The sequence below is a fragment of the Pyxicephalus adspersus genome, chromosome W (genome assembly GCF_032062135.1).
Source record: "Pyxicephalus adspersus chromosome W, UCB_Pads_2.0, whole genome shotgun sequence".
Taxonomy (NCBI): Eukaryota; Metazoa; Chordata; class Amphibia; order Anura; family Pyxicephalidae; genus Pyxicephalus; species Pyxicephalus adspersus.
Window position 1 is genome coordinate 12,797,597 of NC_092870.1, and position 18,156 is coordinate 12,815,752.

Sequence of the window (18,156 nt, forward strand, 5' to 3'; positions counted from 1 at the left end):
TCTCTTATGCTGTGATGAGTCTGCTGGCAGGGTTTCCGTGGGCCGTCCACATAGCCCTGCCCCAGAAGTGGAAGAGATTGAGTGCACCGATGCCCAACCACTTATGTTTCAGGATGTGGACATGGGAGGACCACCGCAGCACGTCTCTTATGATGACGAAACATGCCAACTGCTGCGGCTTTCTGCAGTGTGCAGACCGGCAAGGAGGGCAGGGGTGAAGAGTGGGTGGAAGATGATGAGGTCCTAGACCCCACATGGAATCAAGGTCATGCGAGTGACGTGTGCAGTTCAGGAGGAAGAGGTGGTGGTCACGCAGCGCCAGCCGCACAGCAAAAGAGGGAGCAGGGTGCAAAAGCAGAGTGGCCATCCCCCAGCCAGTACGCCTGTTACTGCCCACCGCACCCAGGGACTGAGTACACCAAAGCCAGCTCCAAGGAGTTCCCTGGCGTGGCAGTTGTTCAGAAAATGTGCTGACGACAAGACGCGAGTGGTTTGCACGCTGTGCAATCAGAACCTGAAGCGAGGCATAAATGTTCTAAACCTGAGCACCACCTGCATAAGCAGGCATCTAAATGCAAAGCACGAGCTGCAGTGGAGCACCTTAAAAACCACGAAAGATCTCAGGCTCCTCCTGCTCCCTCTTCAGCTGCAGTCTCGGCCTCCTCCTCCTCCCCCTCTGGCGTGACAGTGGCACCTGCCACCCCGCAAACAGAGGTTGTGGAAGCAATGCCACCACCTGCATCATCGTCACCAAGCATCTCCACACTGTCCCATGGAAGCGTTCAGCTGTCCATCTCCCAAACACTGGAGAGAGAGGAAGTACCCCCCTACCCACCCGCGATCCCTGGCCCTGAATGCCAGCATTTCAAAATTCCTGGCCTTTGAAATGCTGTCATTCCGTCTGGTGGAGATGGAGACTTTTAAAAACCTTATGGTGGTGGCTCTCCCACTGTACATGGTTCCCAGCCGCCACTACTTTTCCAGGCAAGCCATTCCTGCCCTGCACAACCAACTGGCGGACAAAATTAGGTGTGCACTGCACAACGCCATCTGTGGCAAGGTCCACATAACCACTGATACGTGGACCAGTAAGCATGGGCAGGGATGTTATATCTCCCAAACTGCACACTGGGTAAATCCAGTGGCAGCTGGGCCTGAGGCGGATAGCAGTTTGGCGCATGTCCTTCCGCCACCGAGGATTGCAGGACGTTTCTCTTTGCCTCCTCACATCACACTTCGGGTGATGATGGAAGAGGATGTGGCACAGGAGGAAGAGGGATCATTTCCACGGTTATCAGCCAGTCATTCACAAGTGGTTTGGAGGATGGGTTCCTGCACCAACAGAGGCCAGGTACACAACTGTCCAGCCAGGGCACAGTTCTGGAGGATGAGGAGGAGGAACCGTGTTCACAGCAGGGTGGCACCCAAAGCAGCTCATGGGCATCACTGAAGCGTGGCTGGGGGGATACAGAGGACACAGACGATACACCTCCCACAGAGGACAGCTTGTTGTTGCCTCTGGGCAGCCCGGCACAGATGAGCGACTACATGCTGCAGTGCCTGTGGATCCCCGCCACAAGGACAACGTGCCATCCTTAATTCCGTCACTGGAGCGTGATCGGAAGATGCGCGAGTACAAGGGCGCGCTGGTAAACGCGCTGCTGATGGCATTCCCACCTGACAGCGGGGGCTCAGTGGAAGCACAAGGCGAAGGCAGAGGAGGAGGAAGAAGTCCCCAACGCAGCTGGGGCACCGCCAGCATCTCAGAAGGGAGGGTTAGCATGGCCGAAATGTGGAAAAGCTTTGTCAGCACACCACAACTACCAGCACCACCAGCTGATACGGAACGTCTTAGCAGGAGGCAGCATTTCAGCAACATGGTGGAACAGTACGTGTGCACACGCCTACACGTACTGACTGATGGGTCTGCCCCATTTAATTTCTGGGTCTCCAAATTGGGCACATGGCCTTTACGCCTTGGAGGTGCTGGCCTGCCCTGCGGCCAGTGTATTGTCCGAACGTGTGTTTAGCACGGCAGAGAGGGGTAATCACAGACGAGCGCAGCCGCCTGTCCACAGCCAATGTGGACAAGCTCACTTCATTAAAATGAACCAGGCATGGATCCCACAGGACTTGTCCGTACCTTGTGCTGAATAGACAAGTATACCAGCCGCACCCAACCATTGGTATACTCCAGCGCACTTTCTCTTTGCATTCTCTTTTCTATTTCCCAATGTTTTGGGCTCTTCCCAAAAAAAAATAAAAAATAAAAGGAAAAAAAAAAAATAAAAAAAAACAACAAAAACAGTGTTGGCTACCTCCTCCTCCTCCACCGCTTCTACCTACACCACCACGTCCACCGCTTCCTCAACCTCCTACTCCATTTTGACCTCCGCCTCCTAGTTCAGGATTATTTTTTAATTTTTTTCTATTCTATGGTATTTTATGTCATTTCCCTATCCACATTTGTTTGCAGGGCAATTGTCCTGCTCTTACCCCCATTTTGCTTCCTTTTGCAGCCCTCTAGCCCTTACTATGACTATTTTACAGGCATTTTAGTGCCCCAAAGTTCAGGTCCCCATAGACTTCAATGGAGTTCAGGTCCTGAACCCGAACTTTGAGCCGAAGTTCGGGCGAACCCCGAACTTCCAGGTGTTCGCTCATCCCTAAAAGTAACCATATAACCGTTCAAATGACCGTGCCGTGGCACGCAATTGTTACATCTTTATACATATAGACCATTAAGCACGTATTAATATCTATCCCTGAGGAAGCCCAACGTAGCGAAACGCGTCTTTATTTTTATATTACTGTTACTAATTACTATTACTAATATTACTGTTTATAATACAATGCAGGTTCTGTATCAAGGAATTAAAAATAGTTTCACCTAAATGCTGAAATAACCAAAATTATTCTGCAAACTAGACAGACAGAATAAGTCTATAAAGGACGTGTTAAAGGACATCGAAAAGGCTGGTTAGACAGCGTAATATATAAACACACACAGACGCATCATCTGAATTATGGATAGTATAGCCTAAACATGGCAGCATGAGCACACATCACCCCAAAGTATCTGCCAGGTCACCAAGCTAATGAACAGTTGTAAAACTGATATGCCTAGGCCATGGAAAAAAAGTTTAACTCAGATTGTAAATGGAGCTCAAGAAATTTAAAGATAAATGTTTCATACCGAGCCATTCGACACCTGGTGCAGGGCCACAAAACACTGGGTTCAACAGGCCCAAGCTCTTATTTCTCACCCAGCTGGAACTTACAGGATATGGAGTAGTGGTCATCTTCTGTGGGGGTACTTAGCCATCCTACAGACTCTTTAGGTCCTGGTGAATAGGACTAGCTAGGGACCTGGTGCACATCTCTTAGGATCAAGTAGCATCAAGACATTCACTACTTCCCCCACAACTCTAGTATCCCCAGAATGGTTGACAAAGGACACAGTAAGTGAGCTTGTTCCCCTTACCTCTGAATCTTAGAGGGTGTCCCAACAAGGTATTCTATGCTAAATTTCAAGAAATTATGTATCAAAGAAGACACAGACCCCAATTATTTAATTGGAAGCCACCCCATCAGGCCAAGTGAAAATGGACAAGTTGCAGAGAAAATGGAGGGGTTATGGTTAGAAATGTCTAGCCTGGCACACAAAATATCCCAACTGTTAGACTCTTGCATTATCAACAGTTCTATCCCTCACTAGATGACATTAAAACAGGACACACAGTAAGAATACCTGTCCATGTCTGTGCCTGTGTTATAGACAATAACCAGAATGAGAACTCTGTACACCATCAACCCCAGCTTCCCTCTTATCCTATCCTTTCACTTTCCACTCCGTGCCATCCTGGCACCAAACATAGTCATAAAAATAAACTATACTCTAAACATGTACAAAACTAAACTCCTAACTTAGCCAACACACACTCACTTGTACCATTTTCTTCTTTGCGTCTCTTTGAGTCTTGGTTCACCTCACGGTCACTGTTCGAATGATCCTGCACAAAACAAAAAGCAGAAACGTGCACTTTGAAATATGTATTGGGATTTTGGTGCTATTCATTTAAATAACAAGTCCACCTAAAACTAATATTTCCTTTTTAGCTCCTGATAGGAATAATCAATTTCAGTACATCTCAGGCACTGAGAATGTAATACTCAATTACTAAAACGGAAGCAAGAAACACAAAATTCTTTTCTTGGCATCCATTGAGGGACCCAGAAAGTCTTTACGTTAATACACTAAATGGATTCCTACTGAATTCCTACAGGACCAAGAAAATCATATTAAAATAGTTGGGTGGGACTTGTGTCCCTAAATAAACCTTAAGAATGGAAATGTATGAAAAGTTCTATTTAAAAAAAAATCTAATCTTTTGGGGACAGAGGAGGTCATTAAAGTGGAACTAAACCCTGTGTAATTCAACAGTCCCCATTCCCTCGCAGGGCACAGTCAGACTTTCTTCGTAAAGAACTTGTGATCTTCAGCCATCTGCGTTGGCTGGGTTGGGATGACATTAACTCCTAGACATTTTAACTCCTGGATAATTATATTATACATATATATATATATATATATATATATATATATATATATATATATATATTTTTATTCTTTCAATTTTAATAACGAAAAGCCATAAAGAGATTTTATGTTTGCCAAATGAAAATAAAAAATATGAACATACTTGAACATTTTAGTGAACAAATTTACATAATAAAAAATACAACTGAAGGGAGACTCCATATGACCTTATAATGGTCATCAGAGAGAAAAAGCAAGAAATGAAACTAAAGAAAAATATATGATTGTGACTTAGGCTGCATACACATGTGCAATAACAGTCATTGGAAAGGATCTTTCATAATCCTTTCCAACAACAAAAACCTTAAAACTGCATAAATGAGTGCATGTCCATTATAGGCTATGATGAGGGGAGGGGGAGAATGAGAGGGCGGCATCCCACTGTGCTCTCTCCCCTTCACTTTCATTATAATCGTATGTGCATCCGTCAGGACAGATACATGAACGACGAGCGCTGTACACAGGCTAGATTCTCGTCTGATATCAGCCCTAAGGCCATTATCGGATGAGAATCAGAGGACGTGTGCACGTTGCCTTAATTCAAATTTAATGAATTCAATAATTTCACAACATATGTAATTTCTGCTTAGGGGTCTATTATGTTAACACAATATTTACAAATTTTCACAATTAGAAATGTGTGAAAAAGCCTCGGTCTTCACATCATGACAGCAAACATAAAATAGACAAACCCTTTTCCTTTCTTTTCTTTCTTTTTCTTCCTTTTTTTCTCTTTCCCGAGACCTCTCTCTTGTTTTATCAATCTCTTTCTTATCTACCTCCTTCTCTTTGCTCTTGGATGTTGGTGTAGTGTGGTTTATGTAGTGCTGTTAAATGAAAAGACATTGCAAAACTACAGCCTCACATAGTACACACAGGATAAGACAGAGTTTGGAGAGAAGTTTGATGCTTCTCTTAAATTACCTTTTGAACAAAGCAAAGTGAAGAAAGAAAACAAAAACCATCCAATTTTTCTATCTGTGTAATCTAAGTTAACCTAACACACAATACAGAAAATATCTGAAACCGGACCTTAAACTCAGTAAATGAAACCAAAATAAAACTTGTTGCTTTTTGTTGCTATCCCCATTAGGAGCTGGAATTCATAGTATAGCTAAACAAGGGGTGGATGTTGAGAACTGCTAGCTGGTCTATGCAGAAGACCTCTTCCTCTTTTAAATAACACTAACAATATTACATTGTGCACCCATTACCCTTTTTCCTCATCTGCCACCTATTTCAAGTATACTTAACTAGAGAAACACAGGGGTGGATATTGTAGACACTTCAAAAAATGCTGGACTGTTCACTGATGTTAATAGTTTAAACACTGACAAGGTAATCTGCATACTTGTTCTGGATCCATGACTTAAGTTATAAAATCCACCAGAGAATTATTTTTAAAAGGTGGGGTGGGCATTGTAAGATTTGTTTTTTTTATAAGCACAGATACACATAAGAGATACATTGTTATTCATCAACACATGCTTTTCATGTTAAGCTGCGTACACACTTGCAATTTTTGTCGTTGGAAAGGATCTTTCACGATCCTTTCCAACGACAAGGGGCTGCAAGATGCATGAACGATGCTGTACATACAGCACCGTTCATGCTCTATGGAGAGGGGAGGGGGAGAGCGACGGAGCGGCACCCTGCTGCGCGCTCTCCCCCTTCCCTTTCATTACGATCGGCTGTCGTCCATCGTCCGTGGATCCGGCAGGTCGGTCGTCCGGACGATGGACGACACCGACTGTACACACGGCAGATTTTCGCCCGATAATTGGCCGATGCCGATTATCGGGCGATAAAAATCTGCCGTGTGTACGTAGCTTAAGCCTATATAAGGATTAATTTGAATGGCGTTACTTATAAATGCCCATACATAGTTACATAGTAGGTTAGGTTGAAAAGAGACATAAGTCCATCAAGTTCACCCACTAGGAAATAAACATATCCCAGATATAAAACCCTATAAGACATAGATGGTCCAAAGGAAGGCAAAAAAAACCCTGGTACAATTTGCTTCAACAGGGGAAAAAAAATTCCTTCCTGATTCCATGAGGCAATCGTATGTTACCTGGATCAAGGGTCACTGTTATTTTTACTTTAAAGCCTTAATACCCAGTTATATTCTGTGCTTCAAGAAAAACATCCAGCTTTTTCTTATAGCAATCTATAGTAGTTGCTGAAACTCCTTCCTGAGGGAGCCGATTCCACATTTTCACGGACATTACAGTGAAGAATCCCTTCCTTATCCGGCGCTTAAACTTCTTTTCCTCCAGATGCAAAGAGCGCCCCCTTGTGCTTTGTAATGACATTACAGTGAATAATGGGGAAGAGAGTTCTCTCTGGATGCGATCTTTAGGCCAGTTCTCTATCCATTTACAGATTGACTTTTCTAAACCTATTGACCCTAACTTGCATATTAACCATCTGTGGGGTACAGTGTCACATGCTCTAACAAAGTCCAAGTACACAATATTAACTGCTACTCCACTGTCTACCTGTTTACTTACTTCCTCATAAAAGAGTAAATTTATTTGACAACTTCAGTCCTTTTTGAAGCCATGCTGACTATCACTGTCTCAAGTGTTTAGTAAATCTGCCTTGTCTATATCCCCAGTTACCAACCCAGCGACATCCTTTAAGGGGCCCTACATGCTCAGATCTAATCTTTATGCTATTAATATATTTGAAACATTTTTGGGGGTTTACCGTACTTTCCTTTGCAATCTTTCATTTTGAAGTTTTGCACATTTTATCTCCTTTTTACATCTTTTGTTATATTCTTTATAGGTTTCAAATGATAAAGGTGATCCTTCATTTTTATATTTTTGGAATGCCCTTTTCTTGTTCCTTATGGCTTTCTTTAACATCAGCTGTGAGCCACATAGGTTTTAATTTTATCCTCTTAAACTTATTACCCATTGGAATATATTTTTCAGTGTGCTTTTGTAGAACAGACTTGAAACATTCCCATTTCTGTTCTGTGTTCATTGAGGACAATATTGTCCCCCAGTCCAAGTCACAGACGCCCTTAAATAATGGAAAATTTGCTCTCTTAAAATTAAATGTTTTTATCTTTCCCGTTTTTGCTCCCAACTCCCTTATCTTGTTTGCTAGACGATTTCTAGCATTAATGAAAGGCTCTTTAAACCATTGCTGCTTTTACCATGGCTGGTTGCCAAATGCTTTTGTTTTTTAGTACAATTAGTACTACACAATCCACTGTTTGTATGTAACATGGGAAGCTCCTTACAATTATCCATAATCCTCCCCCCAGCTATCCCCAAATCCACCCTCCACTAGTTGCTGACCCCTGACTAACCTTTCTACCACCTTATTTAACTGTCCCAGCCCCCTCTGTCCTAGTTTAATTATCCCTTTATCATTCCCCTAAATCTTTCCCCTAGCACAGCAGACCCCCTTTCATTTAGGTGCAAACCATCTCTGGCATACAGGTTGTAACCCAATGAAAAGTCAGCCCAGTGCTCTATGAACCCAAACCCTTCCCTTCTAAACACTCTAGTTACATTAACCCAACTCCCTACATGTTCATCCTGACTAACCTCTCCACCCTCCACATCTAAGCCATTACCTGACTGCTCAGTGAGCAGGAGACCCCTCTCAAGGTGATCCAGTGATTTCAGTGTTGCAATGCGCTTCTCCAGTTCTCCAATGCGAGATACCAGAAAGGTGACTTGCTCACATCTGTCACAGCGGTATTCACCTAGGAGGTGTTGCTCCATTTGTGCATACATGTGACAGACAGGCACTGAACCAAACTTTTCACCTTGCTACCACTCATTTTTCCGAGTTACTTAGGTAATTTTTGTTTACAATGAGTTATAAAAAGTTACTTACAGTTTGTGGTTACTATAAGGATTTAACTCCTTTTGTTTTCAAACTCCTGTTTTTTCCAACTACACTTGAACAAAGAGCCACTTCTTTCACAAGCCAAACAGTAAGCCTATAAATACAGATTTTTTTTTTGTTTGTTTTTATGAAAGCATTTTTAACCAAGCTATGTGGCAAAAGGTAGAATAGGTGTATACATTTATCCCCATAAATGCTTGCAAATGTGCATAAATGGTTGCAAACATTTAAACGCTTCATTCGTTTCAATGAGATGTTTGGAGCATTTATAGGCAGTTTGGCCTGGCCCACTAAAATATGGATGTTGGGGGAAAAGAGTCCCTGTAAACTTAGCCTAAATTCAAAACTGAACAAGGCAAATTCTAACAGTAGCCTGGCTGGTACATAAATACAACACAAAAGCAAAGGGTGGACAGTAATACTTTACTTATGAGCCAAATATACATGCACACTGCACATTTTCTCATTTTCTCTCACTTCCGACCACTGGAACTAGTGGGGTAGGTAATCGTGTCACTATGTGACACCCAAAAACTGCAGATCAATGCCAGATTGCATTTCCTAGCATCTCTCTACTACAGAGGAAACCATGTGCCTACGTGAGCAGGTAAATAATTAGCAGTTGCAAGGAACAAGGAAACTAAAAAGCATAAGAAGTCCCTGCATAGCTCTACCATAGGTTTTTAGATTATGATTTTCAGGTAATATACTAAACAATTAATTACTTTGTAAATTTGTCTTGTTTAATTCTGGTTTTACTTTGGCCTTCAGTTAGTTAGGCTCATTCATTATAAATGAACACGTGTAAATAAGACCTAAATAGTCTACAAGACTCATTTGGGCTTACCTAAAGTGAAGGCACCACATAAATGTAATAGCAGCCTAAAGGTTAAAAAGTCAAACTATTTTCTTGGTATACAATGCTCCAATTTAAAGGTGACGAAAGACCCTATAGATGGTACTACTGTAATAATGTACATGTTTGTGCTTTGGAGGGAGCAGGATAGAGCATTTAGATTTGGGTTCGACTAAAGAGAAAAACACATGAAAATCTTAGGATGGATACGCACGTTCAATAATGGTCGTTGGAAAGGATCCTCCACAATCCTTTCCAACGACAAAGACTGAACGATGCATGAACGAGTACTGTACATACAGCGTCATTCTGCTCTATGGAGAAGGGAGTGCTGAGAACGAGCGAGCGGCACCCCACTGCGCCCACATTACGACTGTTTGCCGTTTGAGGATCTGCCAGGATGGATCGCCAGACAAGCATTGCACACACGTCAGATTCCCATCCGATAACAGCCCTGAGGCGATTACCGGACAAGAATCAGACGTGTGTATGTTTTCTATTGTAAAACCTCTGGAAATTACATAGATTTGGTAAACCTACAGATGATTGGGCTGACATCTTTAGATTTAACTAAATTATGTAATGTAATGAAATAAGAAAACAAACAATATTATGTTAGATCTTCAGTGATCTCGGTGTGACTTGGGGTGAATTTTTTGTACCAAAAGTGGTAATCCTGAGTCACACTTGGGGTAGGAAAAAAAAAAAAAAAAAACTCCTACCTGCTCCCCTCGATCCAGCGGCGTCCTCAGCGTTCCCCAGCCGGCTTTTGCATTGCATCCTCGTGATGTGAAGCGTCGCAATGCTGGGGAAATGTGGCCAGGCATGAAAATTAAAAGCAGATGGCATTGTAATCTGCTTTTCAATGCTTGATCACAGTAAAATATAATAAATAATAAATGTAAAAGTAGATCCATTAGTGCATCCAACAGCTTTGTCCAGTGCCCTGATTTACATTTTGTCCACTATTCGCCCTGACCTTGATTTGACCTTTGCTGGAACTTTTCCTGACCTTGTCATCATTTCCTCATTTGAACACTTGTCCCTGACCTTGAACGTTCCTGACTTCTTACTGGAGACTTGACCACATTCATGGCATCCAAAAGGCATCTCGGCAGCGCAAAAACTGTTTTTTTGCAAAAGCGATTTGGAGTCACTTGTGGAATCGGGTGATAGTGATTCAAGAGAAAACTTGTCATCAGACAACGATCATAAACTCAGCGAAGAACCCGAGTTTGAGGTCAGAAATGTGCTCTATTGACCTTGATGCGGCACAGGGAGTGCCCCCAAGATTCCCATTTACTGGAGAACCTAATGCGAAAATTGATGCTGAACGCAACTAACCCTTGGCATACCTGCAATTGTTTCTGACCGATTAGGCGATTGAAAAAATAGTTGCCGAGACAAAAAGGTACACTGAAAAACAATTAGTTGGTGGTCAGTTCTGTAATGACGCACTTGGCAGTAAATTATGGCATTGTGCATTTCAGCCAGAGATCCCCCAACGTGTCGTTTGCAAATGACATGTCACCCTTCCCTTTCAATTGCTTCTCAGTCCAAAAGTAATCATTCGGCAGTATTTTCAGAAGATCCTTGTTGACGGATCTTTGAATGGAGTCTCCCAGGACGGCCACATACTTTTTGTGTAGAAGTCTCCGGACGTCTGCTGAGATCAATAACTTCATGGATCAATGTGGTCATCCAGGACCTCTCGGTTCCCATTAAATATACCGGTGTTTCCCATCTCATCCCCCCAACATATACATAGGGACTGTTGTCCCACGTCCCAGTTCCGGGGTAACATACAAAAAATTCAGTCTGATAAAGTGTGGTATGGATGGATGAAGCAGAAGATGTGGCCTTCTACATTCAATCACGAATTTCAGATTACATACTTCGGGGTGTCATTAAAGATGCACTACACCCAGCTCTAGATGCCAGATACTAATGCCTTCCACACACCGTCTCAGGGCCTCGTTTATTATAACAGAAGGCCATCACCTATGTGGACAGTGTGGAAGCAGTAGCTATTGGAGACATGAATGGATGAGCGGGATTCCAATCTGTCTCTACCTACTATATAGCGAAACCACATGAAAGATTGGGCTTGGAGGAATCAGCGGGGAAAGAAGACCCTGTTGAGCTGGAGTCTAGTCTGGCATCTAGAGGTGGGTACTGGGAGGAGGAGGAGGAGGAGGTGGGCCCATGAGACGCAGCAGGGAGGGCATTACAATTGAAGGCTATCACCTATGTGGACAGTGCGGAAGCAGTAGCTATTGGAGACATGAATGGATGAGCGAGATTCCAATCTGTCCCTACCTACTATGTAGCGAAACCACATGAAAGGGATTGGGCTTGGAGGAATCAGCGGGGAAGGAAGACCCTGTTGAGCTGGAGTCTAGTCTGGCATCTAGAGGTGGGTACTGGGAGGAGGAGGAGGCGATGGGCCCTGAGACGGACCAAGGAGGGCATTACAATATAAAGCCATCACCTATGTTGACAGTGTAGAAGCTGTAGCTACTGGAGACATTGCTTTGTGGGGCACTAACGTTTCCTATTTGCTAGCTGTAACTTTCTAAAATGCAGCATGGACAGCCTTGTTGACTGGCATCTACAGCTGGGTACTGGGCAGGCGGCACCAGTAACAGAAGGAGGAAGAGGTGGTGGGCTCTGGAACAAAGTGTGGACGGCTTTAGTATCTGGCATCTAGAGTTTGGTACTGGGCAGGTGGCAGCATCATTTACAGCAGGAGGCAGAGGCGGTGGTCTCTGAGACGGAGTGGGGACTGTATTGGGAACTGGCATCTACAGCTGGTTACTGGGCAGGCGGCAGCATCAGTAACAGCAGAAGGAGGAGGAGGTGGGCCCTGAGACGGAGTGTGGATGGCATTAGTAACTGGCATCTAAAGTTGGGTACAGGGCAGCACCAGTAACAGCAAGAGGAGGAGGCATTTAGCACTGAGACGGAGTGTGGACGACATTAGTAATTGGCATCTAGAGTTGGGTACTAGGCCGGCAGCATCATTTACAGCAAGAGGAGGAGGCGGTGGGCTGAGACGGAGTATGGACGGCATTGTTGTCTGGCATCTAAAGTCAGGTACTGGGCAGGCGGCAGCATCATTTACAGGAGGAGGAGGCGGCAGTGGGCTCTGAGACAGATCGTGGACTGGATTAGTATCTTGCATCTAGAGTTGGGTACTGGGAAGGCAGCAGCAGTAACAGGCAGTAGGAGGCGGTGGGCCCTGGTATGGAACGTGGACCACATTGGAGGTTGAGGCCATAACCTCTATGGACAGTGTAGAAACAGTAGCTAATTGAGACATTAATGGATTAACGAAAATCACACTTTCCATAGCTACTATCTAGTGAAACCACATAAAAGGTAACGGACTTGGTGGAATTTGCGGGGAAATAAATAATTTTTTTTTATCATTTGTGGATATCTAGCAAGTGCTAACACAGTTAAATATATGTATTTGTTTCACATAAATACATCAATTAAATATCTGTATTGTTTGTATATTAATACATCAATTTTTATGGCTTTAGGGATATATAGCAAAGTGGGATCAGAACTAAAGATCTGTATGTTCTGTAGAGAAATATAGAATTTTTTATGGTCTTTTGGATCGATACAAAGTGCTATCAGAATTAAATATCTAGATTTTTGGTAGAGAAATATAGAAATTTTCATGCCTTTGGAGATATATAGCAAAGTGGGATCGGAATGAAATATCTGTATTTTTTGGAGAGAAATACTGAATTTTTTATGGGTTTTAGGATAGATATCAAGTGCTATCATAATAAAATATCTGTATTTTTTTTTTTTACAGAAATACATTTTTGTGATAGATTGCAAGAGGTATCCTAAATTATACCTCTGGTAATATATCACAAAAGACAGAAAAATGTCTATATTTATCCATAAAAAATACAGATTTCATTCTGATAGCACTTAAAACTATCCAAAAAACCCATAAAATTTTCTTTATTTCTGTAAAAAAAAAATCTAGATATTTAATTCTAATCCCACTTGCTATCTAAATAGCCATAAAAAATGTTTTTCTCTCAGAGGGGGTGTTAAAGTCATTGCCGATCCAAGCCTTATTCATTTATTCATTCATTCAATAAAATTGTTTGTCGACATTTTCTGCGGAGAATCCGTTTGTCACTCACTACGCCCCCAGCTGCACTGAACGCTCTTTCAGATAACACACTTGCTGCTGGGCAGGCAAGGATCTGAATGGCATGTTCTGCCAGCTCCGGCCACTGCTCAAGCTTGGATACCCAGTATCCCAGTGGGTCCTGGCTTTGCAGGTTGCAGATGTCCCATGCAGAGCTCATGTATTCCTGCACCATGACTAGGTACCGCTGCTCAGTGTCATTGGCAATTGCTGCACGACTGGCAGCTTGCTTCCGCTGAAAAAAAGCCTGCATAGTTAGGCTTAGACGACCTCCACTGCTGCTGCCACCCATGCCGTTTAAAGCAGTTGTTTGGCACCCATGGCTGGTGGAACTGCCAAAGGGACCCCCTGTTGCTGCTGCTGCCAGCTGGAAAGGCTGAGCACAAGTCCCTTACAAGCACTTCCTGGTAGTGCTGCATTTTAGGTCCCCTGTATTGGGGCAAGATCAGTTGTTGTATCTCAGGCTTGTAACATGGATCCAGTAATGTAGCAATCCAATAGTCGTCAGTCTTTGTTTTTATGTGTTGTATGCGTGGATCTTTGGCTAGGCACTCCTGCATGAAGGCTATCATGTGGCTCAAACTACCCACAGCTGAGGTAATTCTGGACCCACACACCTGTGGGTCAAACAGCAGCACAGGGTCGTCCTCCTCCTCCGCCTGGTCTTGCTATCCACGGAACATGCCACCTTGTGTTTGGGTGGATGGATGCCATGTACCCTCAATATCCTCCTCTGCCCCTTCCTCCCCTTCTCCCATGCCTGCAATGTCCTACTCATCCTCTTCCACCTCCTCCTCTTCCTGGATTCGCGGTGCAGTATGCTTAGTAGGCACGCATGTCTGAGATGATGTTAGCAGCGTCCGCTCTGTGTCGTGTCAGAGATCCACCATCATCTGTTCCAGCAGGCATATGATGGGGATGGGGTCACTGACACAGGCCTGATCTCTGCTGATCATCCTGGTGGCCTCTTCAAAAGGTGACAATACAGTGCACAAGTCCTCAATTTGCAGCCACTCCGCAGGGCTGAAAAAAGGTAGTGTAGGTATGCGTCTGAAACGAACAGACTCTGCCACGTAATCCACCACCGCTTTCTGTTGTTCAGCCCGCCACGTGTGGCCACATCACAAATTAACCAGTGCACTGGCAGGTTCAGATTTCGCTGTAAGTCCACCAATCTAGCACTGGCTGTGTACGACCGGCGGAAATGCGCTGACAACTTTCTGGCCTTCAGCAACAGCGGCTGGAGGCCTGGGTAATTCCTAAGGAAGCGCTGTACTATAAGGTTCATGACAAGAGCCAGGCAAGGTACGTGTGTGAGTTTCCCACACCTCAGGACTGCGTGGCAACGTCAGAATTGTGCACCGAAATAGCAAACTGCAGGTTGTTGCTGGCGGTGAACAGATGCTATCGAATGGGAGGTGCTGGGTCTCCACGGCAAAGTGTCCCTGGAGGAAGAGGTTGAGGCAGAAGATTCAAAGGAGGAGGTGGAAGTGGAGGTTGAGGAGGAAATTACATGGCGATGTGCTCTGGGTGGAGGTAGGTATGCAGGCCTTGCTGCAGCTTCCCCTGCTGCCACCAAAGTTACCCAGTGAGCTGTAAAGGAAATATATCTTCCCACTCCATGCTTGCTCGACCAACTGTCGGTTGTTAGGTGCACCTTGCCAGAAACGGAGTGCTGCAGGGCCATGGACACATTGCTCTGCACATGTTCATGCAAAGCAGGAACACATTTTTGTGCAAGGTACTATAGCTTAGGCATAACGTACTGTGGGTTCGCGCAGAGGAATGCGTAACGGAACGCATTGGAGTCCACCAGCTGGTAAGGGAGGAGCTCTAACGCAATCAGCTGTGCAATTGCAACATTTATCAGCTTTCTTTTGGGGTCATTTGGGCCATATTTCCTCCTGCAGTCCAGCATCTGGGGAATGGAAGGTTGGATGCTGCTAATGCTAACCACAGAAACATTGGACGATGGGATAGAAGTTGTGGGGGATGGCAATGATGCCTGGTCCTGACTGCTAGCAACGCCACAAACAGCAGCTGATCTGCGTTGGAGCTCCTGCTTACCGCTGGTGGAGCCTGAAAAAGGTAATGATCGGCTACATGCCACACTCAAATTGCTGGCAGCAGCACGGGAAACTTTAGTGGCAGAAGGAGGAAAGGCAGCGGAGGAGGATCGAGCAGTTGGAGCTTGCTTCTTGTGCGGAGGTGGTCGCACAGAGCTCTGTGCTTTCACCAGGTGTTCACGCCAGGTTACTGGGTGGTGGCTTTTTAAATGAGTGCTCATGCAACTTGTTCCAAGTTTGTTTGGGCTTTTGCCTCGTTTCAAGTGTTGAGCACAGTTTACAGATGACCATAGTGTTGTCATCACTATGGACATCAAAAAATGCCCACACTGGCGAACATTTAACTGGGCCGAAAGGTGCTCTGGAGCTGGTGCTCATGGTGGCGGTCCGCGGTTGTTGAGGCATAGCTGTGGTGACAGCTTCCGTCGATTTACGTCTGACTTGCCTCAGTGGTAATTGAAGAATGCAGAGTGTGGGCAGCTTTTACCCTCTTCCTCCCTCTGCCCCTTTGAGGGCGCTCTGCAACCTCCTCCTCCTCCTCCTCCTCTTCCTCCTGACTATGATGATCTCCTTGTTCGCCCCATGTCGGATCAAGGACATCATCATCAGATGAGACAGTTGCCCTATATGTGCCGAAAGGAAGCAGCGGCCTTTTGGAGCCAGTTTGAGTGTTCTTGTGAAAAGTAACTTATTTTTTTATAATTATTATTTATAAATATTGAATGAAGTAGGGAAGAAATGCTGATCAGTTTTACATAGTCGAGGGGAGCCACATACCCTGATAACAAAAAGTTTATAATGTATCTTCATTATAAAATATTATTTATAAATAATAATTATATTAATGATTTGTGTTTCAAACTATCATAACCGGGAGATATTCCTAAGAATTACAGGCCTACAATATTAACCCCCCTAGCGGTATTCCCGAGTGTGACTCGGGGTGGGAAAAATTGCAAAAAGCGGTAATCCCGAGTCACACTCGGGGTACCTTTGGATTTTCATTTTGCCCACTATTAGCCCTGACCTTGACTGTCCTGACTGTGATGTTGGACTTTTTACAGCACCCTGCTTCAAAATCTACCACACCCGGGATGTTTACTAAAAATGTAAATAATTTTTTTTTTCTAAAATCTGCATTTAATTTATCCTATTTATGAATAATATTGCACCCTAGTTTGGAAAATTTCAGTTAGAATTTTTTGATAAAAAAATTTTTTTGATAAATTACACTGTTGTGGTCTAATATTTCATAATTTTTTATAATTATGTATTATAATTGTGTATTATATTATAATTTATGATTATAATATAATAAATAAATATAATTATTATACCCGGGACTTAATCCTAAGAATTACAGGCCCACAATATAAACAAAAATTACTATGCAAAAAAAAAAAATAGGATCACTTTGTGCATCAAAAAATTACAGAATTAGAATGCTAGGGGGGTTAAAGAACAAATTTCCATGCAAAACAATGTACCGCTTTTGGCATAAAAATACTGACATAATTAGACCGCTAGGGAGGTTAAGCTCAGCTAATGGGATTTGGAAACACCTTACAAAAATGTAATCACCAGTCAACTGGATTGTTAAAAAAGGGGTTTCTTTAGTTAGGCCTCTTGGATTTCAGGTTCATCACACCAGCATTTTCAAGTTTCCATGCTTTGCACCGTTTTAATGGAAACCTACTTGTAGGACACTTTGTATTTTGCTTGCAAGTTTCATTGAGTGCACACAAGACAAATATATATGTACTCAAAAATGTATTCGGTATAAATTAATTGAATGCTTTTCGTATAACAGAATTACATTCATGTTACAGACTTCTAAAGGTGAAGAAACCAGCAAGAGCATAGGAAGTGTCTGAAGTGTTAAGAATTGTTTAAATTGGATCTAAATGAATGCATGTGCAAAAAAAGGCTTTAGTTCCTCACATTTTTATGCAATCTTTCTGTTCAACTCACCGAATTACCAAAATTAGAAAAAAGTTGTCTGTCCAAATATTTATGGACCTAACTGTATATCAACCAATATTGCTGTGCATTTTATGTTTCAACTTGTTTCTTAATTAAACTCTTTGAATGACTATTTGTGCATGAGCCTTCATTTATTGAATATATGTGCATTGATAGGGTGATATAATATCCATATTTATGCAAATAATATTCATAATCAACAGTTTTATAAGGCGAGTTAAGCAAACCCAGCAATGACCACGGTTTTACGATTTGTGATTTACGATTTTACTCCAGCTTAAAAACAGTGTAAGGAGACGTACTATGCCACCAATCCTTAACATGACGCATAAGACACGCCAAGTTATATTTTCGCAAATCCAGAAAATTTAATCCCAACTTGTTTTGGACGGGACAATTTGGATCTTGCTATTCAAGGAGTTTTTCCTTGCCATAAAAACGAAACGAAAATCGCATGAATTTTACAAACATCCAAGTGACAGAAGAAATAGCAAGGTTTGTAGTGGATAAAGCAGGCTTGCAAAACTGATCATTTTAAGCAAATGGAAACGCCCCATTAAGGAAAACGGCAAATTTTTCTATATTGTAACAA

General features: G+C 43.1%; 1 protein-coding gene across 1 annotated transcript in view; it reads right to left on the bottom strand.

Annotated features, from left to right (window-relative positions):
- Positions 1-18,156, bottom strand: part of LOC140342894 (THO complex subunit 2-like) — a 162,545-nt gene that overhangs the window by 23,555 nt on the left and 120,834 nt on the right. The window contains exons 34-35 of the mRNA XM_072429265.1: positions 5,293-5,427; positions 3,947-4,013 (exon numbers count right to left, since the gene is read on the bottom strand). Coding sequence (XP_072285366.1) covers positions 3,947-4,013; positions 5,293-5,427 — 202 coding nt within the window. The remainder of the gene's footprint in view (positions 1-3,946; positions 4,014-5,292; positions 5,428-18,156) is intronic.